Source organism: Cnephaeus nilssonii, assembly GCF_951640355.1.
Source record: "Cnephaeus nilssonii genome assembly, chromosome: 6".
NCBI classification, from domain to species: domain Eukaryota; kingdom Metazoa; phylum Chordata; class Mammalia; order Chiroptera; family Vespertilionidae; genus Cnephaeus; species Cnephaeus nilssonii.
Genome location: NC_137077.1, coordinates 40,333,014 through 40,358,362, shown reverse-complemented (window position 1 = coordinate 40,358,362; position 25,349 = coordinate 40,333,014). Strand labels below are relative to the sequence as shown.

The window sequence follows — 25,349 nt, the reverse complement described above, 5'->3', positions numbered from 1 at the left end:
CCATGGCACCCAGAGTGGGAAACTAGCCAGAATGGAGCATGAGGAATTCCGTTTCTCCCGAGTGATTATGGTTTAAGATTTTACTGTATTGCTGATGGCTCCCCATGAAAAACGCTCCATTTCCCAGGCTGTGTTCCGCTGTCTGCAGTGATGTATTACATCGAGATGAAAAGTCCCAAGGGTTTTGGGCTTTATCTCTTCTCCATATCTGAACATTTGTACGCTCACCATCTTTTTTGCTACTTCTGCTGTGTTTCATCAATATCTGTCTTACTCTCTCGATAAAAAGTTGCATTGTAGTTAACATGGTTCACGCATAATCAATAGCACTTGCCAGAGTTAGATGAAGGGCTCCATTTTTTTAAAGGCAAAACTTCCCCGAAAGAATCTTTTCTGTTAAGATAAATGCTGATGTTTTGATAATGATGAGCAGATTATTTTAAGGCTCTGATCAGGAACATGTTTAAATCACTGTGCCTGTTTGTTTTTGTGTGTGTGTTTTTTAACTCAGCTGCTATAAAATTGTATTCTTTGTTTCAATATTTAAAAGTAAACAATTATTTAAAAAAATATTTTGTGAGTATCTTCAGAGGCAGATGCAAGAAGGAGACAGGAACATTCCCAGAGCTCAGCCACCGCCACCATGAGCCTCAACAAACCCTAGAGCGGTGACCCCGAGGAGCTGCAGAAGCGGGAAGAGGAGGAACTGAACTCAGCCCCCTCCCCAGTGGGTCAAGAACAACACCCAGCTGCTCATCAACAACAAGAAGCTGGTGGGAAGGCTTTTGACAGGCACTGCAACATGTGCTAGGGCAGTGGTCGGCAAACTGTGGCTCACGAGCCACATGTGGCTCTTTGGCCCCTTGAGTGTGGCTCTTCCACAAAATACCACAGCCTGGGCGAGTCTATTCTGAGGAAGTGGTGTTAGAAGAAGTTTAAGTTTAAAAAATTTGGCTCTCAAAAGAAATTTCAATCGTTGTACTGTTGATATTTGGCTCTGTTGACTAATGAGGTTGCCGACCACTGTTAGGGCATGGGAAGGAGGTCCCCCAGAGTGGCAAGAAGTCCAAACCAGTCAACGGACCGCTGCATCTCCAAGATTTCCTGCCCCAGGACTAGGTCATTGTGGTCCTGTGGGACCGCTCACCGCTGGCAAGCAGGGGCTTCCTCCCTGCTGTCAAAACTCACTCCCCCGTCCTGCACAGACCGGCCTTTTGACAGGAGAACAATAAAATCCTGTATTTTTTCTAGTGAAAAAAATTTTGTGAGAACTTAAAAATAGAACATATCATGCCCATCACGTTTTATCCTGGATTCCTGAAAACTAGTTGTATTATAGAAAATGGAATAAATCCTCAAAAGAAAACTTCAGTTAACACTTCCTGTAGTGGATTGTCCCATACACAGATTAATACAAAGTTTCATATTAGATGGATTCCAGACCGACATGTGAAAAAATGAAACATTATCATAATTTTTTAAAATTCACAAACAGGCTTTAAAAAATGTTTATTATTCCACTTAAATACAATGTTCATTTATATATGTCTCCATAATTGTCTTTTGTAAAAAAAATTGCATATAAATACAAAGTTACAATGAGAAATTTCACAGGAACAAACAGCTCTATCATTTCTGACTTTTAAAAACTACATAACAAATTAAAACATAGGTCCCTTTGAAAAGTAGAGTCTTTCAAGGTTAAGAATTTGATTACCCTTCATTTGGTAAAACAGATGAAGAGATGAACTGGCAGTTACAAAATAGCCACAGGAAAGGAGATAAAGCATAGGGAATATAATCAATCATATTGAGATCACTATGTATGGTGCCAATTGGGATCCTGGAAATATCGAGGGCAACACTGTGTAAAGTATATGATTGTCTAACCACTAAGTTGTATACCTAAAACCAATACAAAATAAAATTTTACAAAATAATTTGAATACCCTTCATATAAACAAATCTAAAGTCTCCATATAATAAAATGCCAGTCAGTCCTGAAAATACTACATAGACGAATAATCCAACCATAGGGAATTGTTTGAAGTGATTCACCAAATCTTTCTATTTAAAGCAGAAATGACAAATTGTTACCTATATATTTGGCCCCAATACTCCTATTACAGGATGATATTTTTTAAATTTATGTATGATTTAGAAAATTACATTAGGAAGTACCCATCACAGCTAAAGCTCCTTTCTTCTTCAGCAAACTAAGGAGTGTTGTATACGAGGCCCCATGGTCTGGGTGGAAATTGTAGGATTCCACGGTTCTGAAAACAGGCTTTCTATCTAAATGATGTAGGATTTGCAGGGCCAAAAATTTAGAAAAGAGATGAGTAGAAAGAGTAGCAAGTGGGGCATGGTCTGGCTTAGCACGGAGAATCTCAATAAAAGCATGGAACTATCACTGGAAGGACTGAACATTGCATTTACATGTTATAAAATTCAGGGCATCCACATTCAAAGATAGGGTACCAAAAGAGGAAAAGACAGAGGGCTGGATATGAGGGCTTTGGCAATATGTGACATTTTCCATCAGTACATTTTGTGGTTTCATGCCACATTCTTTCCGATGGAGTAAAGTTGTAAGATGCATTATTTGCATCAGCAACCAATTGGCTTTCATTACAATATAGGATTTTATTAGTGCAAATGCATTGACTATTTACAAGCACATATGATAACTGCATTAAAAAGCAATCTGAAAGAATGTATTATATGAGAAACTGTCCTAATATTTTTAATCTACTTTGCAGAAAATCTGGAAAGTAATCAAGCAATAGTCTTTGTTTTAAGCACAGAATGTAAAATTAAGTTTACCTTCATTATGGATAACAAAACAAAAAAGTTTTACACGTTGTAAATTTTAGTATAAGTGCTGCAATTAAGTACTTTTTATAGGTTTTCTTTCAATACTTAATTCATAAAATTAATTAGGATACATAGGAATTATAATTTTATACTTTAAATAGATCTTTTTCAATGGTAACTATTTTTACAATATTTACCTTTAAAATAAAACATATAAACATTCCTTCATATACACATGAGCTACTTCAAAGAGTGGGAATACCCTTTTCATATGTAAACATTTTTTAAAGAAGTATTTACAAGAGAGAGAATAATTTTCCCATCCAAAGATAAAAATGTGTGTGATATCCCTCTTATTCAACAGTTATTCTTCTCATTCTTTCAGCTAATTCTTTTCTCACTTCAATATGTTTTTCTAAATTTTGCACTTCGTGTGGAAGATTGATGTCCCAAATAGACAAGCAAGATTGTAATTCTAGAAAGATGAAAAAATGAAATAATGTCTCAAAGATGTGCCATAAGGTATTTTTATTTTAACTTCATTAATTTATATTCAGTTACTTTGGACAAATGCGTATATAGAAATATACCTATATATAATTACTAAATTATTGCCATTTATATATAAAGATTCCATTTGGGAAATGTTTTTTAAAAATTGTTAAACTAACAACTAAATCTTTAAAAAGAATGTGGACCTTTAATAACCTAACATCTAATTTTCTGAAAGAAATAGAGCTTTTCAAACACTGTTCAAAATCAGGCATCAAATGGGTAGGTAAGATGCAAGGAAAAATGTCCACATTTAGTTTAAATTTGGGGTAGTTCTAATTTTATAATGGCTGATATCTCTACTTTGTCATAAAATAAATATTTAACACCCCTAAATCACTGAAAATTAATTTTGAAGATTTGTGTTTAAATTATTTGCACTATAAAGAAGCTATCAATTAAAAATGCTTAAAGTCTTATAGCATATGTATTACTTACTACCTAATAATAGACAAATATGCAAATTGACCGCACCTTCGCCACGCCCACCAGCCAAGCCACGCCCAGCAACCAATCAGGACAAATATGCAAATTATCCCAACAAAGATGGCGGCTAATTTGCATATCGCGACAGCGTAGAAAGAAGCCAAGAGCTGCAGAAGGGAGCAAAGCTGCAGAGAAGCAAGCAAGCCGGGGGGAGGAGAAGGGAGGAGCGGAGGCGGGGCCGGGGGAGAAGGAAGTTGAGCAGGCGGGGACGGGGAAGAAGGGGCGGGGCCGGGGGAGAAGGGAGGAGCGGAGGCGGGGCCGGGGGAGAAGGGAGGAGCGGAGGCGGGCCTGGGGAGAAGGGAGGAGCGGAGGCGGGGCGGGGGAGAAGGGAGGAGCGGAGGCGGGCCGGGGGAGAAGGGAGGAGCGGAGGCGGGGCCAGGGGAGAAGGGAAAAGCAGGGGGGCTGGCAGAGAAGGCGGGCCTGGGGAGAAGGGAGGAGCGGAGGCGGGGCGGGGGAGAAGGGAGGAGTGGAGGCGGGGCCGGGGGAGAAGGGAAAAGCAGGGGGGCTGGCAGAGAAGGCGGGCCTGGGGAGAAGGGAGGAGCGGAGGCGGGGCCAGGGGAGAAGGAAGGAGAGCGGGCTGGCGGAGAAGTTAGAAAAGCAGGGGGGCTGGCGGAGATCGTGGGGCAGGGGACAAGGGAGGAGAGCAGGCAGGGTGGGATAGAGTGCAGCAGGAAACCCTATTGCAGGATTTTTCCTGCAACGGGAACACTAGTAAATGTATAAAGCACATATTATAATCTTCCATATCATCACACTATGTTTGGAAAACAATATCCTATTAAACATTACCTTTTTGGTGTTGCATATCTTCAGTACCTTTCCAGGTATATCCCAAAACCAACATGGCATTTTTAAGGCTTCCTTTACAAAAATAAAAATAAAAAGAGTAGTTTTCTGTTAAAAAAAATGTAAGTTGGACTAAAAATGTACAGTTCACATTTTAAGACACAAAACCTTGGAATTTAATTTACATTTTACTTTTTCAGAGACACCTAATTATATTTAATAAAAAGCTCTACAAGAAGACCAGAAACTCTTCTATAACCCCTCTACCAAAAGTTATATTACATAAGATTGTGTGTGTGAAAGTATTTTGATAAGGCACTGGCCAAATGGGAAGCATCTGGATGGAGAGCATTATGGATGGATACACTGATACTCTGTCACAAAGCCATTTTTCTCCTCAAGTCATTCATTAACTTATTCAACAAATAGTCACCAAAAGTCCCCTATGTCTGAGGCCTAGGCCAGGCCCTGGGAATAAAGGGGTGAACAAACACATGCAAATCCAACCCACAGGAGTTTATGTTCTAATTAGTAACTAAGTTAACTCAGCAGAAAATGCAAAACCTTCAGGCAGTATGAAGCATGGTATTTAAGATGGACTAAACATTATTCTAGACCAGCAAGAGCTGGGAGGAATGTGGCAAATGATGTAGGCTAGAGAGGTGGGTGAAGCCAGATCATGCTCTATCTTGTATGTTACATTTAAATTTATTTTAAAAATCAATTAAACCCATTGAAATCCCACTAAAATCTCAGTAGGGAACAACGTTGATGGGTCCCAAAGTACACACAAATTAAATGAGAGGATGTAACCACCTTGGAGGAGTAAGATTAGAGAGCAACTCACTACAGACCACCTGCTCTGCTTGTTGACTTGTGTCCTGACAGTTACCAATCGCTAGCAGCACCTCATTCTAACTCCCGGGCAACTCTGATATCCATGCATGGAAAATGGGGCGTGGGGAGGAGAAACACTTGTCTCTCCTTAATATATTCCTGTAAAACAATTTACTATTTTCTTCACCCTATCAAACAGTTTATTACTTATTTGCCAAAGCGACACAAATTCTACCTTCATAGAACTTAACCCCATAATGTTATTTTTGTGATCAACTTTGCACATATACTAATATTATTATTTTAAACCAAATAATTAGTGAAAAGTAGAGAATGAAATGTGATTATTTATGTAGAAAATATTTTCCATGCACCATCATGATTTCATCATATTCAAATGAGCAAGGAAAGATACAGTCTTGAGTAAAACATCATGATTTGTCAATATTTGTAGGTTGAGGAAGGAGTTCAGCATATCTTGTTACAACAATATAAATTTGTTTATAGAATGAAAAGCCAAACAGAACTCTTTAACGAGGGTGGGAAGGTTAAACTATAATAAAAATAAACATTTGCTTTCATTTCTTTGGTCAAAAGTAAAAAACACTCAACATTATCCATTCCCATTTTACCTTAGGTATAAAGAAAAAGAGGAAGTAAAACCCAGACTTGTGTGCTCTTGCAATAATCTGCTTCCCTTATGGGGTGGAGAGCATCTACTCTCTCCGTTTCTTTAATGACCTATTCAAAACGTGTCCCAGTCCTGTGCTTCACTATGTGAACTTCTGAGACACTTCAAGTGACACTGGAAAGTGAAGGGAAAACTTAAAGATCAACATATTTTATAGTCTTAGAGAACATGAGAAAAACCCATAGGAAAGACACGTGCCTAACTGCGCTGTCATCATGACTCGGACAGAGTCACAGAAGTCGTGAATTATACGGATAAGCCTGAGAGTCGAAAGGTCAAGGAGTAGCATGTAGCCTCCCCCGGTTCCAATCCAGAGAGCCGTGTTCTTCTGCAGGCAGAGAGTTTTCACTCTCCCCGAGTAAGACATATTGTGTTTGGACTCCTTGTTCACTTTCACCATTTCCTCCCTAAAACCATAAAGAAAGTATGCATTAATGCTTTTTCAATGATTAAGTGATACAACAGATGTGTCTATATAGATATACACAAATATATAATATTTTAAATTATGAATGCATAACAGTAGACATTATATTTCATTAACATTATACAAAACTAATTTTGCTTTACACTGAATGCCACCAGGCCATATTTTTCTACTTGAAGGATAAATTCTCAAACAGAACACAATTGCCTCTTAACTTCAAGAAATTTTGAGCTCAATAAGATAAATACAATATTTATAAATAAAAACCCAGTACAAAAAGAATACATTTTTCCCAATAAGAAGGAAAAACGTTATTTTCAAAAGCTTTCCATGAAGTATAAAAGCCTCAAAGAAAAATAAAATTATAATCATTTATACGTAAAAGATATCAATACAAACCACTAATTTTCCCCCTGAGCTAACGAATAAGTCATCACAAAAATGAGGTATCAGGAATGAAAGTATCCTAATAATTTTGGAACTTCAACTGTCAGCAAATCTGCACAAAAATCTCCTTCCCAAGCAGGGGAAAAGCTGTAAGATAAAAAGATCCTAGGAAAGAAAACTTTGAAGTCTCCTTTCATGGACATAGGGTCTAATCTAAATGTTCTTCAGAGTATTAAAATGTATTCAGTAAAAACAAAACAGAAGTAGAACACGGCTACCAAGTCAGGCTGGTGATGGTCCTATTTCTTTGCAGTAGCAACAAAGGATGTGCTTGATGTCAAGTCTGAGGTTGTCCGGACATGCTCGCTGTATCAGACTGAGAGTTGGCTCTCAGGCTCGGGTTTGGTCCTCCCTCTGTAGTTAGTGCATTGGCCAGTCCAGTGCGCCCACCTCCCCCATATTTTTGTATTATTTTGTGACCTTTTACTTAAGAACACAATATTTTGGGACCCACAGTCTAATTATTAGTAATATCAATACTATAATTCTACTAGATGTAGAGCCAGCAATGAATACAGTATGGTCATTTTTAATAATGTACTATTTTTTCATTAGAGAGTATTCTCTATAATATCTGAAGAAACCATAAGTATTATGCTATTTTTTTTTCCCAAAATGAAATTTGCTGGATTCCAAGACATGGTGCTGAAAAGCATGAACAATTTTATTTCCGGGTGTTTTGTTTTTTTTCTTTTTAACTTTCCATTTAGAGATAGAAAGGAAGAAAAGTAAGTCATACTTGCCCTGTCTGTAAAATTTGAAGAATAAAGACAAGACAGCTCTTACCGGCATAAAATAAAGAACCAATGGCATTGGACCTATAGTCACCAATAATATATTGTACACTTAAAATTTTGTTAAGAGGTGGATCTTGTGTGCCTCCTGCAAAAAAATAAAATTTAGGAAAAAAATCCCAGTGAATTTACTTTAAAAAGTGCGCACAGTCTATTAGTTCACAGAGTTTTTCCGTTTTCTTATCCCACACTTCCACAAACGGGCTGTTTTTCTTAGCAATGTAGAGAGCCCTGTCCACCACCACTGCTATGATGTTGGAGTCACTGACAGCTGCATAAGAAAACCTAGGGGGGAAAAAAGAAGGTCACTACTATTCATTTTTATTCTATTTTAACATGTAATGTGACCCTGAATGAGTTCTTATTGCTCGTAAAATATTAACAGCATTTTGAAAAAGAAACAGGCTAGTGTATTGGCAGGGTTTGTTTTTTTCCACTTTTCTAATATGAACTAAATATATACCTTACTATGGTACTTATTTTTGGTCACTTTGTACTTTTCACTTGATAATAACATAAGTTAAAGATCATAATTAATGTTTATTTCTGGTTTTAATTTTAATCTTATCTTGTTCTTTTGTTTAATGTTTTTTATTGATTTCAGAGAAGAAGGAAGAGGGAGAGACAGTTAGAAACATCAATTATGAGAGAATCATTGACCATCTGCCTCTTGCACACCCCCTACTGGGGATTGAGCCCACAACCCAGGTATGTGCCATGAACAGGAATCAAACCGTGATCTTCTGGTTCATAGGTTGATGGTCAACCACTGAGCCACACCAGCCAGAGCTTATCTTATTCTTTATAGAATTTTATACTGCCTAAATATCCAAAACATCATAGTTTCTAAAAGAAATATCATCATAATATCAGTGACTTTATGATGTGGCAAGAAAATTCCATTGTCAAAAATTGTTAGCCATCTATACCTAGAGTTATAAAACAAGATGTTAAAATAAATTTTAATGGCAACATCTGCAAATATTAAAGCAAAAGGTACATTTGCATCAACAAAAGCCAGTCAAGTTATAAGGGGAAAAAAATTCACATCTTTCCCCCCTTTGAAAATAAAGAAAATGACAAGCATTTTAAAATATCAATTTTCAACCTAGGACATTTGGCATTTTACATATTTTACAAACAGATTGGCTAACATAGGCCCCATCTGTATTGGCAAACTTCTAGTTAGCCTTTGGGGCTTAACTTAAATGTCAGCTCCTGTGAAATTCTTCCCTGACCTATAAAAATAAATTAATCATTCTTTTTTCCACACTAGTATAGCCATAATATTATAGATCTCATCTATATACTAGAGGCCTGGTGCATAAAATTTGTGCACTGGGCGGGGGGAGGGGGTGGAGGATGTCCCTCAGCCTGGCCTGCACCCTCTCCAATCCGGGACCTCTTGGGGGATGTCTGACTTCCAATTTAGGCATCCCTCTTGCAATCCAGGACCACTGGCTTCTAATCACTCACCTGCCTGCCTGCCTAATACCCCCAACTGCCCTCCCCTGCCAGCCTGGTCACCCCCAATGGCCCTCCCCTGTCAGCCTGATCTCACCCCCAACAGCCTTCCCCTGCCAGCCTGATCTCGCCTCCAATGGCCCTCCCCTGCTGGCCTGATCTCGTCCCCAACGGCCCTCCCCTGCTGGCATGATCTCGCCCCCAACTGCCCTCCCCTGCATGCCAGTTCACCCCTAACCATCTGCCAGCCTGATCTTGCTCCTAACCGCTCTCCCCTGCTGGCCTGATCACCCCCTAACTGCCTCTGCCTCGGCCCCCACCATCATGGCTTTGTCCGGAAGGAAGTTGGACATCTGGAAGATGGCTGGTCAGCCCAGTCTAATTAGCATATTTCATTTGGGATTATCAACAGCATTATTGACTTTATTATAAAGAATATCACAAATACAATGATAAATTAATTGCATACACAGGAATAACTTACAGCTGATTTGTCCGGGTCTCAATGAGTTTCTGAATGGTGAAATCATCAGAAAACGAGAAAAGTTTTGTGCCACATCCTCCCCACATAATGTTTTTTTCAGTTGAATTCACGGATTCACTCAAACACATGAGTGGAGTGCTGATATTTCCTATATTGAGTATCTTCAAAGGAGCAGCTCCTTTACACTTTGCCCCAAAGAGAAAACACATTCAGTTTACTGGGTATATGCAGAATGAAACACTGTACAATTTAAGCTTTCTAAAAACTACTTTCCCATCTTATATGGTTACAGGCATTAAAATAAAAATTCAGGATACATTTTTTTAAAGGATTTATAAAAACAGGGTTCAATTCAACCAGTATTCAAAATATTATCCTATAACCAAGCTCTTCACTTCTCCATGCAAAAATGGCACCGGAAATAAACTACATATTTGACTCTACTTCTCTGTCTCTCATTAGATGATAAGCTTTTTGATAACAAGGAGTATGATGGGGTAGAATTCTGAATGAATAGTTGGAACCACAGATGAATAAATGCTTTATTGATAAATGAGAATCTAGAGAACAGAAAGTTAAATGATAACTTCAAAGCTAAAGAAAAACTTGATGGCAAACCTGATTTAAAACTTGTTTCCTTTGTTTTTCCACAATATATTTATAAGTAATTATCAACTTTGCTTACATAAAAATAGAATTATTCATATTCCTACATTAGACATCAGATCTCATTTATCATTTTTATCCTTAGTTTCTTTCATATAAAGCATATACTCAATCGGTAAGTATTTATAGAGGATATACAGTATACAAGACTTTATGAAGCAATAAAAAGACAAAAAGCAGAATTTATGATCCTTGCTCTCAGGGAGTTTATAATCACTCTAGAAGGAGCTGGGGATGAGCATACATAAAACAAAGAACTTAAAATAAATTTGATGTAGATTGCATTCAACATTTACCTTAACACTTTTATCTTCAAAAATTGCTAAGTTGCCATCAGCAGTTCCCACCAAAAGAAAATTTTTTTGCCTGCTAAAAGAAAAAATGTCAAAATTGTTACAAAAAGAATGTTTACCTTGACCAAGGTGGCCTTATCCTTTTCCCTAGCTTGATTAAATCTTTAGGCAGGTTTCTTCCTGACTATAGGCCCTTGATCCCTTTTCTTACATCATTTACTTAAAAAAAAAAAAAAAAAAACCCTTACAACTGTAAATTCTTTCTCAGCCCAGTTGAGATGTAAATCTTCTTCTAGCCTCTTGCCAGTTTTATAGGCCTTTCTCAAGAATCCTGGAACCCTCTCTTACAAATATATTCAAGAAAGAGTGGCCCATCTCTCAGTCTCTAGGGAGGGTCCCAGCCTAACTTCAATAAGGACCAATTTGCCAAGACAGATGGCTCAGTCTCACTAACAACTTCCCTTCACCCCAAAGTCTTCCAGTACTTTCTCACTACTCATTCGAGTGGTTAAGAAAGGGGTCCTAATATGAGGTGACAGGAGAAGGTTTTACTTTGGGTGGTGGGCACATGGTCCTACATACAGAGTTTGTAAATTAGTAATCCACACATGTAACCAATATGTTCATGTAGACTAATGTCACCCCAATAAAATTTAAAATAATAAAAAAAACTCCCCTGGCGCCCTAACCGGTTTGGCTCAGTGGGTAGAGCATCGGCCTATGGACTGAAAGGTCCCAGGTTCGATTCCAGTTAAGGGCATGTATCTTGGTTGCGGGCACATCCCCAGTAGGGGTGTGCAGGAGGCAGCTGATCGATGTTTCTCTCTCATCGATGTTTCTAGCTCTCTATACCTCTCCCTTCCTCTCTGTAAAAAAATCAATAAAAAATATTTTTTAAAAAAAACCAAAAAACTCCCCTGGCTTTTATTTCAGCAGAGTTGAGTCCAGTCTCTCTTCTCTATTGCAACAGTCTTCAATAAAGTCTTCTTTGCTTATTTAACTACATCTGATGAAATTTTTCTTTAACAATATTCAAACAATTGCAACTTTAAAATTTCAAACATGGTTTACTTGAAATGGTCAGCTGCCAAACACTTGGGCTTCACATTTTTCTAATATTTATTTTCTAATATTTACTGACTTAACAAAGAGGATTTTTGGGGTGCAATAATCTTAATGGCTTCCGGAAATCATCCCGCCACATAGATTACAGCAACTAACCTGTTACACCTGAACTTGTGCTATTTAGATAATTTTCTTTGAGATAAGATCCCGACAACTGATCATGGTTAAGTATTTTCACCTATTAACAACTTACGAATTAATTTATTGAACTTTTTTTTCAATTTGATAGTTAACCCATATGTTTTAGATTAACATATAACAAGCTATTGATATATACATATTCAAAGAAAGAATGAATAAGAAGTCATCTTTGAAGAGGTCCTGCAAAGGTAAGTTGATATGAGGAATGATAAAGAAATGGAGTGCCCTGACCAGTTTGGCTCAGGGGATAGAGCGTCATCCTGCAGATTGAAGGGTCCCAGGTTCGATTCTGGTCAAGGGCATGTATCTTGGTTGTGGGCACATCCCCAGTGGGGGAGGCAGCTGATTGATGTTTCTCTCTCATCATGTTTCTAACTCTCTATCCCTCTCCCTTCCTCTCTGTAAAAAAAAAAAATCAATAAAATATATTTTTTTAAAAAAGAAAGAAATGGAGTAAAACCAGGAACAAGGTTGGTGGCCTAAAGAAATAATTGGCCTTTTTTATAAATACCTCAGTTTGATCTGTATACAGAAAAATAAATACCTTTGTGGATTCCCACAATTCCCTTTAACAATAGGAAAATGTTACAACTGAGCAATCTTTGCTGATGCTATAATAATTTGCACACATTTAAGTTATCTAAAAGATATGTAAATTTACCCCAATGGTCAAATTTACTAGTGTACCTTTGTTTGGAAATGGAATTGCAATGCAAGCAAGTAACAGAATCAGTCATCTTTTCAAGGGTATGCATCCTTTTCCCATCTTCAGTATTAATGACGAGGAGCTCGCCAGACTGTGTCCCAGACACAACCCAGCTTTCCTTTTCCACAGGCAGGTGCACCAAGGCCAGACACAGTATTCTGCTATTGGTAACTTCCTGTTAAGAAGAGAAAAAACACTCTAAAGAAACTGATTCTAGATTAACTGACCAGAACTTATAGAAAATAAAAATATTCTGCCATCCACATACTGAACTCTTTTAATTTCTTTCTTTTGCTTTTAAAAATAATACCAATTTTATTTAATCTTCAACAATAAATGAGTTAACTGGCAAACAAGCTTTGCCTATCTAGAATGCATCTGAAACTAAAACTGAAAATTGAAAGTTACTTCTCACCATTGCACATTCCATCGAAGTAACAGGAGGAGATTTTTCATTCTTAAAAGTGATGTTTAGGCACAACATGTATTTCAAGACAACAGTGAAAAATTAGGTTATTTATAAAATCTAGGAATGTATTTTCTATTTGCCAATACAACTTATTGCAGAAGTTGTGCCCAGAGCCCCTCTCTCAGTCAGGTGCACCTGCCCCGAGCTGCTCTGAGTGTTGGCTATGAACAGCTCTGAGTTGCACTCTTCACAACAGATCTGTCCTCAGCTACTGAAATGGTGAGGAAGTTATACCACCACTCTCCTTAGGAAGACTGTAGCCAATGACTGGCTGATATGTGGGAATTAAGACTGGCCCCATGCCTCATGGGGAGAATAAATCTGTGCTCTTTTTCATACTCCAGAATTTCTTATGGATAAAGTTTGAGGCTATGCTTCCTCAGAAAATACATTTTTGTTAAGATTTCCCCCTGCTCTTTCTGGCTTCCTATACTTCTTAAACGTTTCTCTCTCTTCACCTGGCCAGTGTGGCTCAGTGGTTGAGCATCGACCTATAAACCAGGAGGTCACGGATCATTTCCTTATCAGGGTACAGCCTGGCTGGCGGGATTACCCCCAGTAGGGGACATGCAGGAGGCAGCCAATCGATGATTCTCATCATTGATGTTTCTATCTCTCTTTCCCTCTCTCTTCCTCTCTCTGAAATCAATAAAAACATATTTTTTAAAATTTCTCCTTACATCACTCATACAAGATTTTCTGCCTCAATCTCCGCTTTTAGAGACTCTGGCCTATGACACACATATACTGCAATTTTAAAACCAAACACATACTATTTAATTTCATATGCATACTCTTGTTCTAACAGAAAGCCAATTTAATAATACTCCTAAACTTGCTCTTATTTCATTTCTTTTTTTTTCCAATTTTTTTACTAAGGTATTATATGTGTACATATCTTACCATTGCCCCCCCCCACACCCCACTCCCATATATCCCCTCACCCCCCAGAGTGTTGCATCCATTGGTTATGCTTATATGCATGCATACAAGTCCTTTGATTGATCTCTTATCTCCCCCACCTCTCCCTAACCTTCCCCCTGTAATTTGACAGTCTGTTTGATGCTTTACTGTCTCTGTATCTATCTTTTTGTACATCAGTTTATAATGTTCTTTATTATCCATAAATGAGTGAGATCATATGGTATCTTTCTTTCATTGACTGGCTTATTTCACTTAGCATAATGTTCTCCAATTCCATCCAGGTTGCTGCAAATGATGAGAATTCCTTCTTTTTTATGGCAGCATAGTATTCCATTGTGTAGATATACCACAGTTTTCTGATCCAGTCATCTGCTGACGGGTACCTAGGCTGTTTCCAAATCTTAGCTATGGGGAATTGTGCTGCTATGAACATAGGGGTGCATATATCCTTTCTGATTGGTGTTTCTAGTTTCTTCGGATATATTCCCAGGAGTGGGATTACTGGGTCAAATGGGAGTTCCATTTTCAGTTTTTTGAGGAAACTCCATACTGTTCTCCACAATGGCTGCACCAGTCTGCATTCCCACCAGCAGTGCACGAGGGTTCCTTTTTCTCCGCATCCTCGCCAACACTTGTCGTTTGTTGATTTGTTGATGATAGCCATTCTGACAGGTGTGAGATGGTACCGCATTGTTGTTTTGATTTGCATCTCTCGGATAATTAGTGACGTTGAGCATGTTTTCATGTGTCTCTTGGCCTTCCTTCTGTCTTCTTTTGAAAAGATTCTATTTAAGTCTGTTGCCCATTTTTTTATTGGATCATTTATCTTCCTTTTAATAAGTTGTATAAGCTGCCTGTAGATGTTGGAGATTAAACCTTTATCAGTGATGCCATTTGCAAATATGTTCTCCCATGCAGTGGGCCTTCTTGTTGTTTTGTTGATGGTTTCTTTTACTGTGAAAAAGCTTTTTATTTTTATGTAGTCCCATTTGTTAATTTTCTCTTTAGCTTCCATTACCCTAGGGGCAGTGTCAGTGAAGAATTTCTTTTGGCATATGTCTGAGATTTTGCTGCCTGTGGATTGCTCTAGTATTTTTATGGTTTCCCATCTTATGTTTAAGTCCTGTATCCATTTTGCGTTTATTTTTGTGTATGGCATAAGTTGGTGATCAAGCTTCATTTTTTTGCATGTATCTGCCCAATTTTCCCAACACCATTTATTGAAGAGACTGTCTTTATTCCATTGTATGTTCATGCCTCCTTTGTCAAATATTAATTGAACATAGTGGTTTGGGTCAATTTCTGGATTCTCTATTCTGTTCCATTGATCTATATATCTGTTCTTGTGCCAGTACCAGGCTGTTTTGAGAACAGTGGCTTTGTAATACAGCTTGAAATCTGGTATTGAGATCCCTCCTACTTTATTCTTCTTTCTCAGGATTGCTGTGGCTATTCCGGGTCTTTTTTTATTCCAGATGAATTTTTGGAGAGTTCTTTCAAGGTCTGTGAAATATGCCGTTGGTATTTTAGTGGGGAGTGCATTGAATCTATAGATTGCTTTGGGTAGTATGGACATTTTAATGATGTTGATTCTACCAATCCATGAACATGGTATGTTCTTCCATCTGTTTACGTCTTCCTCTATCTCTTTTTTCAGTGTCCTGTAGTTTTCCGTGTATAGGTCTTTTACCTCCTTAGTTAAGTTTATTCCTAGGTATCTTAATTTTTTTGGTGCGATGGTAAATGGGATTGCCTTTTTAGTCTCTCTGTCTGTAAGTTCACTATTGGTGTATAGAAAGGCCATAGATTTCTTGGCGTTAATTTTGTATGCTGCTACATTGCCGAATTCATTTATTAAGTCTATTAGTTTTTTGACGGAGTCTTTCAGATTTTTTATGTACAATATCATGTCGTCTGCAAATAAAGACAGCTTTACTTGTTCTTTTCCAATTTGGATGCCTTTTATTTCTTCTTCTTGTCTAATTGCAATGGCTAATACTTCCAGAACTATGTCAAACAGGAGTGGTGAGAGTGGGCATCCCTGTCTTATTCCTGTTCTTAGGGGAAATGTTTTTAGTTTTTGTCCATTGAGTATGATGTTTGCTGTGGGTTTATCATATATAGCTCTTATTATGTTGAGGTATGAGCCTTCTATTCCCACCTTGTTGAGAGTTTTTATCAAGAAAGGGTGTTGGATTTTGTCAAATGCTTTTTCTGCATCAATTGATATGACTATGTGATTTTTATCTTTCAATTTGTTTATGTGATGTATCATGTTTCCTAAGTAACTTTTTAACTAGTACATGATTTAAGGTTATCTAACCACTATGCAGTACACCTGAAATTAATAAAAACTAATATTGAATATAAACTGTAATTGAAAAATAAAATAAAAAATTATAATATGCAAAAATAAGCATTTCTATAGCATCTCTAATTTAAAGAGTATTTGGATTTACCTCCGAAGTAAGTCTTTCAGTAGTTAAGTCAAGAAAGGAGAGCTGGCCTCTGTCCCTGGGCCCGCAGCCCAGCCAGACGCTGGCATTCTTGCAGCTCTGATGTGCAGCAACCATGCACTCCACAGCGAAGTTTTTGGGGATGGATATGTGTCTCATGAGACAGATTAACTCCGCCGAGTTCAAAATGTCAAAGACCTGACCAAGTTTAAAAATAACAAAACAACACACATCAAGTTAACACGGGTCCTTATGAAAGACCATATTCTTGCACATAATGTAGACCTAAAGGTTACAGCTCTATCAAGAAAAACCTAAGCCTGTTAGCTAACCTGTGACCCACCCAGAGCAACAAGACTAATAGTCCAAACCCATAGATAAAATTGCATTAATATAAGACATCTTTTTAAACTTGGCACGATATATACTCTTTTTGCATATGTGGTATGTTTCGTAACTTGAAAAGAAAATCTGAAAAGTGGGGTTGACGGAAATTGAGCAGGTTCACTCAATTTTACATGGCAGAGCCACATCACGTTCAAAAGTTACTTGGGCCAACTGAAGAGAAAAGGAATTTTGATTTTTGGTAACAAAACTCAAAAATCACTTCTAGATTCTGTTTTTATGTTTTTCCCTCAAGCACTAAAGAACTAGACAGACAGTGTTGAGCCTCTGTAAGGAAACAGAACCAGGAGTCACAGATTGGAATTACAGCCACTTCCTGCCCCTCATGAGATCCTGAGAAAGCTCCTTATTATTCAGTACCTCATCTGACAAGGGTGATGATTTCACCCATCTTGCTTAGTATACATTGCAATTAAAAAATTACATATGTCAAAGTTTTTTAATTATGTCATGTACTAAAAAAATTCAATATAAAATACAGGTAAAGTATACTTGAAAATAGAAGGAAGAAAAAGTAAAACAACAATTAAGCTATGAAAACTTCACTGTGGTCATGTCTGTGTGATTAAAACCAGTGGTAACCACAATTAGAAAACCAGTAGTGTTAGCAGCCAAGATGATTATAGAAAGTTTGATAAAGTCAGGTAAATGTGTTCAGCTATTTTTAAGTAGAAAATTTAAAGTTGAACAAAAATTTTTCAACAAATTATTATACAAAATCGAAGTCCACAACATAAAGACAGCTCTTATTTTGATCTATTAAACTCTGTTTCATTTTAAAACATGTAAGAGTTCTGTTCCCAATAACATGTTAGAAGAGGTTATTTGAAAACCTTCCAGCTAAGATGCTTAAAAAGTTATTTTTTAATCTCTTAAAATCATTAAAGATCTGACAACACCATAAGAAATCACCAGTCGAAAATCATAGAAAGACAGAAGAGAGATCAGATAAACACTAAAGTCAAATTTTACCTGAAGGCATTTGTCGACTGAAGGCAAACTTGGTGTGGTTTTGGATACTCATGGCGCCAGTAGAAAAGAAGTTTAAATCTAGGGCCCACCCAATATAGACAGTCCAGTAAAGGGCTCGGTTCTCATAAAGCTGGGACCCAAAGGGCTGTATATTCAGAGTAAATGAAAACCCAAAATAAAGTCACCCTATATTCCCACTTTCACTGGCACAAGGAAAGTTGCCTTAAGACTTTACAAAAAGGAAGAGGACAAAAGAACCCTAAGAAACTGTTATTCACAAGCATGCTGTCAAGATTTATAAACTTGAGTCTCATCATATGGGTGGTTAAAAAAAAAATCTCAAGCTTGGAATTGAGTTTAAAGCAACTTTCAGCAAGGAAATCCAGAAAAAAAATGTCTATGACCTATATGAAGAATTATAAAACTTTATTGAAAGCCACTTAAAAAGACTTAAGAAGACCTAAAGAGATAACCCACATTCAAGAAGGGGAAGATTTAATATCATAAGGATATAATCCTCTCCAAATTGTCTACAGACTCAATGAAAGTCTAATCCCAAGCACAACAGAGTTTTTCATAAAAGGCGACAAAGTTATTTTAAAATTTATATGAAAAAATTAAACATAAGAATCACTAACACATTTCTCAAGGAGAAAATTAAGTGGGGAAAGGAGGCTATTATAAAGCTACTAGAGGCTCAGTGCACGAAAATCATGCACTGGGGTGGAGGGTGGGGTTCCTCAGCCCAGCCTGCACCCTCCCGCAGTCTGGGAGCCCTCAGGGGATGTGCGACTGCTGTGAAGGCTGGAGAGACTCCTGCCACTGCCACTGTGCTCGCCAGCCATGAGCCCGGCTTCTGGCTGAGCGGTGCTCCTCCTATGGGAGTGCACTGACCACCAGGGGGCAGCTCCTGTATTGAGCATCTGCCCCCTGGTGGTCAGTGCATGCCACAGCGACTGTTCAGTCGATGTGCATATTAGCCTTTTATTATATAGGATAGAAATTAAAGCAGGATAGTACTGGAGGGAGAATAGATAAGTTGACCAATGGAAGAAAATGTGTATGTCAATATGTGCATGCATCTTTGACAAATTACAGGGTGAACATGGAAAAAAATTCAATGGGAAAAAAGGAACAAACTATTTAATAAATGGAGCTCAAAAACTGGTTATCTATCCATAAGGAAAAAAGGGAAATTGAATCTAGTGAAAAAAAAAAAAAGGTCAATTTTAATGGACTCAGAACTTACTCATCAAAATCAAATTTTTTAAACTTTTCAAAAAAACAGCCAAATATTTTGTGATTCTAGAAGAGACAAGTACTTCTTAAAATAAGATCCCAAAAGTAATAACCATAAAAAGAAGAGTTAAATTTATGTATATTAAAATTAAGAAATTCTTCTCATCAAAAGGTACCTTGCAGGAAACTAAAAGGCAAACCAAATTGGGAAAAGGAATTTGCAACATATAAAATGAACAAAGAATTAGTATACACTATATAAAGAATATCTTTTGTCTTATTTCATTTATATGAAAATATCCCCGAAAAAAATATGGGCAAAAGAACAGGCATTTCCCAGAAGAGGAAACATATATGACCAATGAACATATAAAGAGATGCTCATATTTATTAGTAATTAGAAAAGTGTAACTCAATATACAAGACTGAACTTACTTGGAAAAATTAAGAAGTCAGATAATACCAAAATTTATAGGGGAAAAATAGGGAAATATCTACCCTACTATAGGTGAGGAAAGTGTTAAGATGTTAAACTTCTTCAGAAAACAATTTGGATATTCATATATTCCATTATTTTACAATTCAACTCCTATACCAGAAAGCAATTATCATACAATCTGCACTATTTATAATAGCAAAAAAAAACTAAGAACAATACCAATATCCATGGACATGATCATGAGTAAATACATTGTTATGCATTCAAATAGCATAGTGGAATAGCAGTGAAAATAATTAAGAGTTATGTTCAACAACCTGAAGAAGCTGAACAACTGAAAAACCTCAAAATAGTGCATAGTTACGATTACATTTTTTGTTGTTGTTGTTTATCCTCACACGAGGATATTTTTCCACTGATTTTTAGAGAGAGTGGAAGGGTGGGGGAAAGGGAGAGAGAGAAAGAGAGAAAAAAACACAAAAAAAAACATCTATGTGAGTGGGACACATTGATTGGTTGCCTCTTGCACATGCCCTGACCAGGGCCAGGAATCAAGACTGCAACTGAGGTACGTGCTCTTGACCAGAATTGAACCCACGACCCTTCTGTCCATGGGCCAATGCTCTAACCATTGAGTAACCAGCTAGGGCATGATTACATTTTAAATAATCTGTAAATACAGAAAATTAAACTGAATGGCAAAATTGTAAAGAAAAGAAAAGCAAGGATTGCACAAAAGCCAGCAAAGTGCAAGGATTAAGGGAAAGGAGAGCGATGCAATCAGGAAAGGAGAGGCATGAGGGGGCTTCTGAGGCGGTACTGCTCTTTTATTGTGTGTCTGGGTGGCGGAGGACACACGAGTTTGCTTTATAACTTTTCTGAAATGTGTATATGTTTATTTATATGTGTGAGTATATGTATGTGAAGATTTTATATATGTGCGCATGTATCTATGTATTTGAGGTTCTGTTCAAAATATTGATAAATTTTGACCACAATAATACCTGGGCAGATGTAGGCCTTTCTTGAGGATTTTCTTTTAAACACCTTTTAATTAACTTCTCAACCATAGGCCATGGGGAACAACCATATTCTTTAACTGGATCTAAAATATTAAAAAACATGCTAGAACATTAGACAAAGCAGAACATTTATTTTATTTCTACTCAGTGTACATAAAAGACCCAGATATTGCAAAACACTGATTTCTATAATCCTATATTAATTATGAATCTACTTATCACAAAAGCTAATTTTGTTAGCATTATCTCTACTTAAGACATTAAAAAAGATTTATGGATTTTTTATGGTAAAAAAAAAGACACTAATACCAACTGAATAAAATACTATATTTTCATTCCACAACTGTATTTCAAATAGACTGAAAACACTTTTGTTCATATAATAATTAGACTCTGATGGAAGTACTTTTTATTTGAATTTAATCCTCATGTCCCCACAGTCTGTTTGTACACATTTGTTTTTTATAGGAGAGATGCCACTCTTCTGGTTGAAGTAAAACAGAAACCTGGAAACTTTGACTGGAAAGCTAACTGGTAAATAAGGGACATGACCCAGATTGTGTTAAAAGTTTATCCAAATGAGAATAAATTTCCTTTTGCTGGGAATCTTTTAAGACCCCAAAAGGAGAAAGTTAAAACTATATCCCTGTATGTGGCATATAGTGTACTCTCAAAAATATTTCTTAAATGACAGGAAAAGCAGAAAATAGGGGAAACAACTAAATATATTTAAAAGAGTACTTTGTCCTGGGAGCTGAAGTAATACTCAAAGAATGAATGAAAAAGTTCTAGAATTTCTTACAAGCAGAACAATCATTCAAAATGAGACGAACTCATTAAACACCCATTTACTAATTCTTATAAATATTTACTACTAAAAATTATTATTATAAATAATTCACACTTCCATTCCTGCATATACATTATTTCACTCCAAGATAATGAAAACACTCCAGGCAAATGGGCATATGGTAACTTTTTATGGGAACAGAAGTCACAACACCTGAAGTTTTAATAGCATGATCCTGTTCTAAGTATTCTTCTACATATATACCAAATAAAGCAATATTAATTTGGGATTTATAAAAAAGCCTAGCCCAGCCAGTGTTGCTCAGTGGTTGAGTATCTACCCATGAACCAGGAGGTCATGGTTCTATTCCTGGTCAGGACATGTGCCAGGGTTGTGAGTTCAATCCCAGGTAGGGGACATGCAGGAGGCAGCAGAGCAGTGATTCTCTCTCATCACTGATGTTTCTATCCCTCCCTCACCTTTCCTCTCTCTAAAATTAATAAAAATATTTTTTAAATAAATTAAAAAGCCTAAAACTGCTACCATACTCATATGATTTTTATTTGTCACAGATTTAAGAAAATTCATGCGCTAAACAATTATCATCTGTGAAATGAATTAGGTACACAACTACAATTAAATAGCTTTTTTTAATGATATTTTTTTAATCCATTGAAGATAAATAAAACTTACCTGGTAATTTGCCTTGTATTGCCAATTCATCAAACTCATTTGGAAACTTCAAACCCTCTGCTATTCTACCTCCAGTTGTCAAAATGTCATACAGTAGTAAACCAAATGAATAAACATCAGCCTGTTGGTTATAAATTACATTTCCTCTAGCAACTTCAGGTGCACGAAAGCCTGAAAATAAACAGATATATTAATAAATATGCCCAAACCAGAGCTCATACAACTAAGGAGACATATAATTAGGCATTTATGCTAATGAAGAGTCTGGGAGATGAGTTCTAAATTGGCCATGTCAACTCTATAAGGAAACACCTTGATCAAGCAATTAACAGTCCTGTCCCAGGACATTTCACCCCAATATCAATCTTGAAGAATAATAATGGTAAGCATTCAGTAAGGGATTATTAAGTAATGTTTCAAAATTAAAGAAATGAAACTTAATAGAAAAAAATCTCTATTATTTTTCTCATTCCTAATAATAACTATTCTCAGGGAAGTATTTCAAATAGAGAAAGGGGCAGGAGGGAGATTTCTAGACTTCAAGTCATATTAACTTGGCTAAAATTCTAATGCCTTCATTATTTTGAGAATGTGTGACTCTGTTCCCTCTTCCCAATAGAAAAATAAAAATGAAACTATGTCCAAAACAAATAAAGTCCCTCTCAGGAACTTCTAACGCGTGGCCAGATTGCGAACCCCTGCTCCACACCTACTGAAGTAGCACTGTGAAGGATACCACCCAGTGAATGCATTTTCTAAAGCTCTACATGTTATCTAATATAGAGCCGAAATTGAAAAACACTTAACTAAATAACCCTTCATCTTCCATCTGTCACTTAACCCATACCAAATTTCCTGAAGGTATCTGCATAAGATAAGTCATTTCATTCCTTAGTACTTTTTGCCTGAAATGTCTCCTCCGACCCCCTTTATTTTTTTCTTCTTCTTCCTTTTTTCTAAGCCTTCAAGCTTATTTTTGAGATATAAACCCAGAATCACCTTCCCTAGAAGGAAGTCCTGACAACTTACAGCTCAGGGAATCACTCGCTCCCTGGGGCTATCACCAGACCTTGAACTAGATCTCCTACTGACACTGACACAATGCTTTATGATTATTTGCTTCCAGCCTTATTTCTCCTGGCGGGATGTATGCTTCTGGATGGCAAAATTTACACTTATTCATGCACGTTCCAAAATTCACCACTAGAGTAATTGTTAACATACTTGGGGCAACTGCAATATGCCAAGCCTTGTTCTATTATATGCATTATTTCCTTTTTACCCTCAACGACCCCATGAGATAGGCATGATTTGCCTCATCACAATTTACAGCAATGAAAACTGAGCCCCAGAGAGTGAATCTTGATGAACCCCAAACAGCTATTAAATAATAGCACCAGTTTGGTATTTGGTAAACTGTCAATAAATTATTGCCAAATTCATAAATAAATAATAAATAATTTATTTATTGGAGAATTATCATAATAATTATGTTGAATAAATAAATGAATAAATGAATAAATTTATTTATTCAAATTCATGAATAAATAAATAATTAAATAATTGGAGAATTATCGTAATAATTGTGTTGAAATAATTGGTAAAATATGATTCATTGTCTAAAAACTATTTTTAAAGCAATAAATTTTCAGATAAGCCTGATTTAACAAATGTAATGAGTATATAAAGAAACCAGTCATAGATAAAAATTATGAGCTATTTATAAGCTATGTCTTGTTTTATATCACAAAGTGCACAGAAACGTATATTTTCTTTCTTTTTCATTTTCAGAGAAGTATGAGTAGAACACGTTACATAATCTCTATCAGATGATAGTGAATAGCCAGAGACTAACATTTTTATTTACCCAAAGACTGTTGTATTTCTATGGATGAGCTGAAGCCATCAGTCAGCAATGATCTCAGTCAACAGTGCAACTATCACAGGACCCAGAACTGTCACCCCCAACAGGATATAACATATCCATTTGTCTGAGTTAAGGTTAAAGGTCTCCAAGTTACTTCAAGTTGAAAGAATCCATCCCATATTTGTCTTTAAAAATGAGGACACACTGCACTGTGGTCCCTGCCAGTACCTGAACTGTTTCAGAGTTATGAAAAAGGGTTTGTGAACCTGAACTTGGCTTGCCTCATTTTTAGGTAGAGGTCAACAGTACACAGGTGAAAACGTCTGCTGTTCCTTTTTACAAATATCTCTGGAGTATGTAAATGTTGTAAAAGTCCAACTTTTAAAATAGAACTTGACAAAAAATATTCTCTCTTTTTGTTTTGTTTTCTTTCCCCTGGAAAATTACATCAGTTAATTTTTTTTGCCCTACAGAATACAACGATCAAAATTACAATGTACTGCCCTAACCGGTTCGGCTCAGTGGATAGAGCGTCGGCCTGCGGACTCATCGATGTTTCTAACTCTCTATCCCTCTCCCTTCCTCTCTGTAAAAAATCAATAAAAATAATAAATATATATATATATATATATATATATATATATATATATATATATTTTTTTTTTTTTTTTAAATTACAATGTACTGGTCACAGTTCTTCACACAGTAAGCCTAGTATCTGCACTCAATGAGATGAGATAGGCTTCGGGGTTTTCTCCATGCTCCTGACCTCACAACTGAAGACACCGTTACCATCTTGAGGGAATTGTCAAGGAAACAGTATCCCCTACCTGGTGTGCCCTCTGATGTTTTGATCCCCATTCGGCAGCAGTACTGAGCAATCCCGTAGTCAGCAATCTTGGCAATGATGGCAGCATTGGGATACAGGGTGAAGAGCAGCACATTGTGGGGCTTCAGATCCCGGTATATAATCATGGCCGAGTGGAGGTATCTGCCAGAGAAAGGCACGGGTCATCTTATTAAAATGTGATTGCATTATTATACATTTTGTCAGTATGTATGTCCATTATGCAAAACATTAAAAATTCTGTGCTAAGTTTGACCCTCAAAGTTAAAAGATATTGTAGAATGAAGTCCAATACTATAAAGCAAACTTATTCCTTAAAAATAAAAACACACACAATAACATCAAACCAGGTCAATCCTTATTAGTGATTTATACTTAAGGCACAACCACTTGAAACAAATTACCAGTTTCATATACCTTAATAATTACTTACAAGGAATGCTCAATTCCTTCAATGATCACATGAGTATTTTTATTAGTTTAAAATGTAAATATGTTTAATAAGAGTTG

The 25,349-nt window shown here is 36.7% G+C and overlaps 1 protein-coding gene across 2 annotated transcripts in view; it reads right to left on the bottom strand.

The window, feature by feature from the left end:
* Nucleotides 1-1,475: 1,475 nt before the first annotated feature.
* Nucleotides 1,476-25,349, bottom strand: part of LRRK2 (leucine rich repeat kinase 2) — a 134,443-nt gene continuing 110,569 nt past the window's right edge. The window contains exons 41-51 of one of the 2 annotated variants that reach the window (XM_079773719.1): nt 24,823-24,983; nt 22,126-22,296; nt 20,625-20,725; nt 16,569-16,763; nt 12,698-12,891; nt 10,748-10,820; nt 9,786-9,970; nt 7,970-8,122; nt 6,364-6,576; nt 4,645-4,712; nt 1,476-3,292 (exon numbers count right to left, since the gene is read on the bottom strand). In XM_079773719.1, coding sequence (XP_079629845.1) covers nt 3,171-3,292; nt 4,645-4,712; nt 6,364-6,576; nt 7,970-8,122; nt 9,786-9,970; nt 10,748-10,820; nt 12,698-12,891; nt 16,569-16,763; nt 20,625-20,725; nt 22,126-22,296; nt 24,823-24,983 — 1,636 coding nt within the window. In that variant the 3' untranslated portion in view covers nt 1,476-3,170. The remainder of the gene's footprint in view (nt 3,293-4,644; nt 4,713-6,363; nt 6,577-7,969; nt 8,123-9,785; nt 9,971-10,747; nt 10,821-12,697; nt 12,892-16,568; nt 16,764-20,624; nt 20,726-22,125; nt 22,297-24,822; nt 24,984-25,349) is intronic. The other variant, XM_079773720.1, reaches the window with a different exon arrangement.